The 9,161-nt window shown below is 47.1% G+C and overlaps 1 protein-coding gene across 5 annotated transcripts; it reads left to right on the forward strand.

Annotated features, from left to right (window-relative positions):
- Window positions 1–359: 359 nt before the first annotated feature.
- On the forward strand, window positions 360–8,603 carry lypla2 (lysophospholipase 2). Of its 5 annotated transcripts, XM_061759217.1 has the most exons (12): window positions 465–603; window positions 1,282–1,445; window positions 1,534–1,754; window positions 3,579–3,671; window positions 3,890–3,921; window positions 4,641–4,706; window positions 4,893–4,940; window positions 5,022–5,092; window positions 6,111–6,184; window positions 6,350–6,451; window positions 6,538–6,708; window positions 7,423–8,603. In XM_061759217.1, exons 3-12 carry the CDS (start codon window positions 1,701–1,703, stop codon window positions 7,471–7,473), a joined length of 762 nt encoding a protein of 253 aa, XP_061615201.1. In that variant the 5' UTR covers window positions 465–603; window positions 1,282–1,445; window positions 1,534–1,700; the 3' UTR covers window positions 7,474–8,603. The 5 variants fall into 5 exon arrangements, with proteins under 5 accessions (XP_061615200.1, XP_061615201.1, XP_061615203.1 ...); XM_061759216.1 differs by lacking the exons at window positions 1,282–1,445; window positions 1,534–1,754 and having other exon boundaries at window positions 360–603; XM_061759218.1 differs by lacking the exons at window positions 1,282–1,445; window positions 1,534–1,754 and having other exon boundaries at window positions 580–603; window positions 3,890–4,455.
- Window positions 8,604–9,161: the final 558 nt, after the last annotated feature.

A 9,161-nucleotide genomic window follows, 5' to 3' on the forward strand; every position in this document is an offset into this window, starting at 1 on the left:
ATTATGATTTATGGTTTGGCAGTACAGTGAATGACTGATGAGTGTGTCTGCTTCACAGTTTTGAGGTTGCAGGTTCAAATCCGCCCCGCGTGTGGAGTTTGCATGTTCTCCCCGTGCCCGCGTGGCTTTTCCTCCGGTTTATCTTCCACATCCCAAAAACATGCACGCATAGGTGTGAAGATTGTTTTGTCTGCGTGTGCCCTGCGATTGGCTGGCGACCAGTCGAGGTTGTACCGCAGTCGGCTGGGTTGGGCGCCGACACGCCCGCGACCCGCGTGAGGAGGAGCAGACGGATTTATTGTTCCAATCGCTAGTGTGTTTATGGGCGTGGTTATATTTGTGACGTCACATAGACGGCCCCTTCCCGCCCTCGCTTGTGTGCGGACGGCGACCGGAACCGGAAGTTCCGCTCGGCGGTGGTCAAATTTGCGTCAGGTGCTGGCGAGCCGCGGCCTCAGCGCCTCCACGTTTTATCGGCGGATATTTCATCTCGAATCCCTTTTCGGAGCTCCTCGGGCTGAAGTTCCCGCCTCTGTGTGCGGCGGCCATTTTGTGACGTCTGAGCTCCCATCGTCGCGGACGGACACACGGACGGAGACGCCGGTAGCTGACAATTCCCACTTATTGTGTTAGCACTTGCTAACAATGTGTGCGTGTGTGCGGGCGGCATTAACCGGGATTGAATCCGCTTCAGGGGGATGGCGGGCCAGTCGGATTGAGAGTTTTCTTGTCGAATCCGCCATTGTCCGCCTCCGCGCTCGTCGCCACATTTGCCGGTCACCTCCTTCCTTCCGTCCTTCCTTCCTTCCCTCCTTCGTTCGTTCGTGGACGTCGTTGGCCGCAGAGCTGCGGTTTATGGTGGCGGGGGCGCATTTGCTTGGCAGCCGTCTGCCCCCCAACCCCCAACCGTGGGCGCCCATCCTAGTGTGACATTATCAAGCTATTCGTCTTTGTGTGGACATTTTGGTTGAAAACCTGCTTGAATGAGTCCCCTCCCCTCCAATTCGTTAGGGTTCTCGACTTTCTTATTACACGAAAACATCCAGTAACTAATCCCTTTTTCGAGTGTGTACTCTTGTCTTTCTATTCTTGTGTAACATCCCAATTAGACCGTTTTGGAGAGAAACTTCTTATCTTTCTGTCCGAGTGATGCATGCCAACTTTTTATTATGTGTGGACATTTTGTCTCCCAAGTTTCTATCATGAGCCTCTTTCAATTCAGTTCAAGTGTGTGTGTGTGTGTGTTTTTGACTTGAAGTCCTTATGTGGACATTTTGGCAGGAAACAAAGCTAGAATGCGCCCCTGTCCTCCAGTTAGCGTGTGTCAGATGCTTCAATTACATGAAGATTGAAGTCCTGGAGATGGCACACTCGTGGTAGCTTGTAGATGGACTGCGACTGGGCCCCCGACCCCTGACCCTCTTAAGCCCTCACCCAAATGAATGGTCAGAAGCCTCAACAGTCGTAAAATGTGCTGTGCGTTATGCCCAAATTAACCGCTGTAATTCACTCGAGTGGTTCCTTTTCCGACAGGAACGCCAAAAAGCGCAAAATCTCAACTTTTCCGGATGGTTGTTTGCTTCTATGTGCCCTGCGATTGGCTGGCAACCGGTTCAGGGCGTACACCGCCTCCTGCCCGATGATAGCTGGGATTGGCTCCAGCGCGCCCGCGACCCTTGTGAGGAGAAGCGGCTCAGAAAATGAATGGATGTTTGGCTTTGTCACTGGCACAGAGTTCTGAATCGAACAATACAGTACGTTTACTACTGTGCTTGTCACCTAGCACGCCTTTGTAATCACTTGCGGGGCTACCAATACGTCAACGGGCACATTTGTTCTTTTAACCTCATTTGAGCCACCAAAACACACACAAAAAACACACTTTGGGCTTCTGTGCGCTTTCACCTTTAATCGGTTTTCATCGAAGCAGTTTAGTTTGTAGCTCGTTTCCACGCGCTGTGTGGTTTGGCGTGGTCTGGTAGGAGCTAAGTCCACTAGCTTAATACTAACTTTGAATAGTCAACAGCCTTCTACGACTCTCGATAAATCTTCCAAGAGCTGCTACTTTTACACACGGAGCAGCGACGCATGCAAACAGTATCTGAGCAAACTCAATTGACGCATTCTACTCGGAACCACTCTGCCCAATTCCTGTGTGATCGATGCCATGCGGGCGTACTGTCAAAACGACACCAAATCAAACTGAGTTTTAGTTGCCTTTGTTTGAATTTGCTGTCTTTTAGCTGCCGAGCGGGCCGTTAAAAGCCCACGCTGCGTTGTGGATCGAGGCCGCGACGATTCATCGTTCCGTGGCTCCTTCTTTGAATAAGTGGCTCGGTGTGGGCCGGCTCGACTCTCCTTTGTCTATTGTGCGGTCTGCTTTTAAGTCGACTGCGCCGACGCCCCTTTGACCACGAGGTTTCCTTCAAAACACAGAACGGGAGGTTTCCCGGAGCTTTGGGCCAGTCGTTCTCAAATGGCGGTTTGGGTGCTCATTGTATGACCGCACCAACATATGACGTTAGGGTCGCGAACAATGCAGTGAAAACAGTTTCTTTTGAAACTTCGGGTACAATATTTATTTTAGATTTATGCACAATATTTTAGAACTAAAAACCTCAGCCTTGTTTTTAATGAACACTTAGACCTGCTACGCTACTGCATCTGAATGTTGGTCATGATGGCGGTACTCGGAGAGCTCCGTTTTTTTTGACTTGTTGTTTTTCCGTGGGACTTGGGAGTAAAAAGTTTGCAAACCACTGCTTTAGGCTTATTTCGTTGCTAGCAGAGTTGCCACCTTCGCAACCTTCATCGAGCAAACAAGCGCGCGAAGCCCGGCGGGCGGGTGATGTGGCCTCTCGGACCGGACGCCGTTAGAATTTCCACTTTTGAGGTCAAGCGTTATCCAGTGTGAGGGTTGCACATTAACCCCCACCGGGCGCGCATCATCACAAAGTCAAAGGGCGTCAAGGAGAGGCTTTTACGACTCTGCTGCCGAATAGAAGTTCATAATGCTTCCTATCTGCGCCTCATGGCCACGGTTCCAAGTCAACGGGTGCGTTTGGATAGATAGGACGGGTTGTTCCCGACTGAAACGAGACGGAAGAGTAGGGAGTTTGCTTTTATGCTTTTACAGGTCTGGAAAAGCCACGTGTTGGCAACATGCCGTGTTTGTTTGTGCTATATCGCCGACTTGCAGTCGTCTTCAAAATTATTTCAAGGCATGGCAACATGCATGATAAAGGGCCGGTATTTTGTCGAGTTCCGCCTCCATAGAATGACTCTCTAACTAACATGGACTTGGTATAAAAGTGTCACTTTCCTTCGCCAGTGACGTCCGTAAGCTCGAGAAATTCAAAAGTGCGCTGATATCGGGCCTCTCGGCAGAAAATCGTCTGCGACGCAGCAATGCGGGAGCTATTTCAATTCATATTTCACACGTTTACTGAGGCACCATAGAGACAATATTACAAGAAAATATGTCCTTTTTAAGAATCATTTCAAGAAATGATTTATTGATTTATTTACATGATACACATCAATTTACTTTGCGCGTGTCCTCTCTTTGGTTTTGCCAGACGTTCTCACGGTGTATGTGTGGCAACAACATGTCTGTGCCGCTGCTCGCCGAGGCCGTGACGGTGTCCGGGAACGAGAAGGAGACCGCGGCGGTGAGTTACAAAAAGCCACCGGTCCGTACCGCGAGTGTCACAGTCACGTATTCTCTGGAAAATCTTATTCGGATGCCCGACGGGGGGCGTCGTGGGAAGATGGTGTCTCATCATTTGGTTTGCAAGCGGACATCTCGTCAATGTCGTTGCCGTTTACATGGGAAGAATTTGTATTCATGACGAGCGGCGCTTTAACTGCAGTTTTCCCATCGTTACAGGTGATTTTTCTCCATGGATTGGGAGACTCGGGGTAAGTCGGCGGCACAGTGTCAGTTTCTGCTCCAAATCAACCAAATTCCCCTCAGTGTGTTTAAACCGGGACAAGTTTAAAAGGAAGCCCGCATCGGGACGACGACGGAGGACATCTTTCCTCTGGTGACATCCGACGAGCTTTGCTTGAGCCAAAAGGCGCCTTTTGTCTTCATTTCTGATATCACGCGCATGCTGAGGATTCATAAATCTGTCGATATGTTGACGGTGTGAGTCCCAACAGCTGCGGCGTCAGGAGAAATTGATTCCTGTTTCCCAACATCACGACACTCGTGTCCGCAGTACGGCCCTCCGATGCGACGAGCGTGCGCTGGAAATATTTGACCAAAAATGAAACCAGTAGTACGGTCACGATCGCAAATACAATAACAGCACAAGTGAAACAGAAAGCGTTTTTGAGTCTGGCTACGATGTCCCGTCTTAAAATACGCTACGTTATGAAACGCAAGATGGGACTGGGTCGCTAGAAAGAAAAACATGTCCACAAATGACACAACCAACTTTCAGCGTAATTGTGAGTTGTAATTTGAATCTTTTGGTATTTTTCGGGGTTTCTGAGCGGGTCGCTCAAAATCTGTCTTCACGCCAAACCGGTCAGTGGCACAAGAAGGTTACTTAAAAAAAAACGCATCGACTTTCATCACATTACAGTCGACTGCCAGAAATCTTGAGTCGTTGAACCTTCTCCCTGGTCTTCAGGCACGGGTGGGCCGACACCTTGACGGGGATCCGACTGCCTCACGTCAAGTTCATCTGCCCCCACGCGTGAGTGTCCGGAGGAGGCGTCGTCGGACGGCGCCATTAAAACTCATTCACCGCCGCCGACGGCCGTTGAATTCCAATGTCCATGTTAACGCGGCGGACTGGCACTGAATGAGTTTTAACCTCAAGTCGAATCCACACGCGCGGTTCGTTACTGTGCTTTTCAAAGACCCCCTTCTTCTCCGACAGGCCCAGGATCCCCGTCACCCTCAACATGAGCGTCATGATGCCCGCCTGGTAAGTCGTGTTGTTGGCAGGGCAACCGCTACGGCGCAAAGCACAATACTATTGGCCTCATTGATTTGTGTTTGCGCGCAGGTTCGACCTCATGGGCCTCAGCCCCGAAACCCCCGAGGACGAATCCGGGATCAAAAAGGCGGCCGACAACAGTGAGCTTTATTGCAGCAGACTCGAGTCTCTTTTGGTGACTTGCGGCTTGACAAAAACGAAAAGACTTCCCGCTTGACTTGGACTTGACTTTTGAGAGAAGACGACCTGACTGCTGGTAATTATTAATAAAAGGAATGACTAACAGATGCACCATGCTGCACGACTAAGCCTAACAGACGGCGGACAGGTTTTAAAAAAAGAAAAAGGATCAAGGTTACAACAGTAATTCTCCCCCCAATAGGACAAATCCGTGATATAGAAATACCATATTGAATGACACCCTAGGCATATTTTGTAGCATTTAGGGCACTTGATTATTTATTGATGTTCTCACACATTTAAACACATACAGGTACGTCTCAATAAATTAGAATCGTGTCAAAGGTTTTAGGTAGTTCCAAAAGTGAAACTCAGAGATGCGATACACACACTCGGAGTGAAATATTTCATGCTTTTTTTTTTTTTTTTTTTTAATATCCATAATTTTGATGATGGATTCATCTCCAGAAACTAGAATAGTATGCAACAAGCGATCAAGAAACTGAAAATGATTTTGAATGTAGAAATTAGGCAGGAATTTCCCTCTTCAAAAGTGTTGAAAAGAATCTATATCTGTGGCGTCGGACGGAATCCTCGCACCTCCGAAACTCAAATTTCAGGAGACCCAAAATAAGCTGCCGTCTTTGCAGGACCATTAGCATTGCATCAATATCATGGAAGAGTACCGAAATCTCATTTATTGAGATTATTGACAGATAGCATGAGCAATGGATAACGCGTAAGTATTGTACAAACAGAATTGAAAAAAAACTAAAACAAATATAGTAACAACTGTAATAACAAAATCTGCGTGATGGCGAAGCTCGAAGGGTGATATTGCGGGGCTTTACTGTACTACAAAGGCTCCCCCAAGTGGTCAAAATCTAGCCCGCAAAGTAAAATAATGAGCATTTGAAACGGTTAAAAGTGTGGTCTGTGTTTATTTTCTCCCCTTTTGTCCCCCGGCTTTGGCTGCAGTCAAGGCCATCATCGAGCATGAGGCCAAAAACGGCATCCCGCCCAACCGCATCATGCTGGGCGGCTTCTCTCAGGTAGGAGCGGCCAGACGGCAACTTCTTGTTTCTTCTCTCGACGGTCGCGCACGCCACTGTAGAACGGTTTGATTTCGATTCGGGTTTAACAACAGAATGAGAACAAAGAGGCACACTCGGATTCGTGAAAATCAGTTTGCCGACGTGGTCTGCTTGCTCCTTCAGGGCGGGGCCTTGTCCTTGTACACCGCCTTGACCTGTCAGCACCAGCTAGCCGGCGTGGTGGCCCTCAGCTGCTGGCTGCCGCTTCACAAGAGTTTCCCCTTGGTGCTTATTTATTTTTGTACGACTGTTGAATCAAGTCGATGGAGTGTCAGCAGGCGCACTGACGCGCGGCGTGTTTTGCCGCCCAGGCGTCGAGCGGCAACAAGAACCTGCCCATCCTGCAGTGCCACGGCGAGAAGGACGAAATGATCCCCGTGCAGTTCGGCGCCATGACGGCGGAGAAGCTCAAATACATCGTCAACCCGCAGATGATCACTTTCAAAACCTACCCAGGGGTCCCTCACTCATCCTGCACTCAGGTGCCCAAAGTGATCACTGGCACGTAGCGTGCGGGGGTGGGCAAAATAGGGCCCGCTCCGTTCTTTAGTGCGGCCGCCTAAGCGTTCACGCAATCGAGGCCGCTCATATTTCTTACATTCATAAATCCTGGTTCATCTGTTTTTTTGTATACACGACTGGGCTCACCAAGACAGTTTTGTGGCGATTGAATTTGATTGACAGTTGACAGCTGAGCGGGACACGCCCACGGCGTTTGAGAGAGGAGAGAGCGGCTGATTTTTTTTTTCTTTTTTCTTTTTTTCCCCCACCAATTTCAGGCCTTGTTTATATTTTTTTTTTTCTTTTGTGATTCAAATTTGTCAGGGTTGTTAACAACACTTCAAATTCAGAAGATGTTTTCACTTGACAGAGACATAGCTTCATTGAAAAAAAAAAAGTGCTTTTCTTTCAGAAAAGTAGTGTCAATCTAATGAAATAAATGGTTAATTTAGTTATTTTCAAGAATAAAATGAGTAATTAATCAGTTGTAAAAATTGTACAAAAACATTGACCAATAAAAAATTCGACAAATTTTGTTGTACTTCATGTACGGATGATTTGGCCCGTTTGTCTGTTTTTATAATCAAAAAGCACAAAAGTTCGCCCACCCCCGATCTACTTTGGTATAATACAAGATTTCTTGTTGTGGTTGAAGCATCATACTGACGTGTGTGTTTGCTTTTGTCCGGCTGCAGGAGATGCTGTTAGTGAAGGAGTTCATCGAGAAGCACTTGCCTCGGATCTGACCTGACCTCGTCCCGACTGTGACTCCCCCTCGCCCCCCACTCGTGACACTGACCGCTTCGCCCCAAAACCTCGATTCGTCGTTCCCCAAACAGGAAACAGCCATGAGTGCCCATCCTTCCTTCCTTCCATCCATCCATCCATCCATCCATCCTTCCACAAGCACGCACGCACGCAAATTTGATTTCTTAAAAACCTAACAAAATGCTCATCCTTTAATTGGTAGCCTCTGGAGGGAGAAAGTCGGCCCCACACGGAGCATACCTGTTGGTTATCTTTGTCATTTTAATCAACTTCATGTGTCCTGTTGCAACACTTTCCCCTTTTTGTGTTGCTGTCCATTTGTCCCTCACCGATTCACCTCATTCGCCCCCATTCCAAGCATTTTTTATTTATTTTTTATTTTTTTGGGAAGGTTAGGGGTTTTCGTTTGTACCTCCGAAACACAAGAAAAGTAGAAAATGCTTATTATTGCTCATGAACTAGATCTCCCTCCTTTGGCAGCTTGCAGTCTAACCCATTGGTCAAACTCAAAAGGTTTGACTTGCGCAAAACCTTCCAAAAATGGCAATACACTGGGAGGGCTCTGGTAAGAAACCTAACTGAAGAGTGATTTCACAAATTAAAGAAAAGGAAGTGAACCTTGAACAACAAAGCGTTGCTCCGAGGAGTCACGTGCGTAAAATGAATCTCCGTCTGTCAGGTGTTCTGTGTTTTTGTTTTGTTTTTCCCTCGTTTCTGTGAATGTTGTTTTTGCTCATGTTCTTTTGTTGGCACTCGTTTGGAAAAGGAGGAAAGACATCCGCTTTGATTGTTCTTGACAAATCAATGAATGTCTCACTAGCGTCACATGTTAACGGTTGCTTTTTGTCCTCTGCGGCTGCTGCTTCACTTCTGTTTATTTCTTTTTAATTATTCCAATGTGTGACAATGTCGCACATCGTCATGTGGTTTCTCCTGGGTTTAAGTTTTTACATATGTTTGTGTGTGTGTGTGTGTTTTGCCACTGTTGTCATCTCATCCTTTTGATTGTGTTCTGTTTATAATGATGACCTTTCAGTAATGTGAGACTGTCGGTCTCTGTTTGTTTCCTAAGCACCTGTATGCCGAATAAATGATGTGAAAAACAGGACTGGTAAGTGTGAATTTGCGGTTTTGTTTTCCGAGGATTCTCATTTGGGTCGCGTGGGATTTTTGAATCGGGGCGCTGTACGCTTTGCACTGGTCGCCACCCTGGCGAAATTTGGACCTTCAATTAACCTAACGTGCACATTCTTGAAATGTGGGAGGATGCCAGATGACCTGGAGAAAATTCAGGCAGAACATGCCAACGCCATACAGGAGGGCCCAGGGTGAGATTTGAACCTACGGGGCCTCGTGCTGATGCAAGGAATCAATTATTTAAGCGATTCTTAAAAGTTTGAAACGGTACCACTTGAGCTTTTGTCTGCGACACAGTTCAATAAAATCACTTGTTTGTTTTCATTTTCCTATGAGTACAGTGCTGTTTAAACTGTACATAATTCTTACAACGATAATACACATTTTAGAAACAGCACAACTTCTGCCTCGTTTCGATTAGCGTGCGCCTAGTATGCTATTGTATTTTATTGTTAGTTGTTATGGTAGTACATGGAGGACCAAGTCTTTTTAGGTGGTAATGTTTGAGAACCACTGACTGCTTTTTATA

Source organism: Phyllopteryx taeniolatus, chromosome 21 (assembly GCF_024500385.1).
Source record: "Phyllopteryx taeniolatus isolate TA_2022b chromosome 21, UOR_Ptae_1.2, whole genome shotgun sequence".
NCBI lineage: Eukaryota > Metazoa > Chordata > Actinopteri > Syngnathiformes > Syngnathidae > Phyllopteryx > Phyllopteryx taeniolatus.

Excerpts from the sequence above, each read along its gene's own strand:
- lypla2 (XM_061759217.1), top strand. The coding sequence starts at position 1,701 with ATGAATGGATGTTTGGCTTTGTCACTGGCACAGAGTTCTGAATCGAAC. Across the intron at positions 4,707-4,892 it reads AAGTTCATCTGCCCCCACGC|GCCCAGGATCCCCGTCACCC; the intron begins GTGAGTGTCCGG and ends CTTCTCCGACAG. Across the intron at positions 6,185-6,349 it reads TGCTGGGCGGCTTCTCTCAG|GGCGGGGCCTTGTCCTTGTA; the intron begins GTAGGAGCGGCC and ends TTGCTCCTTCAG.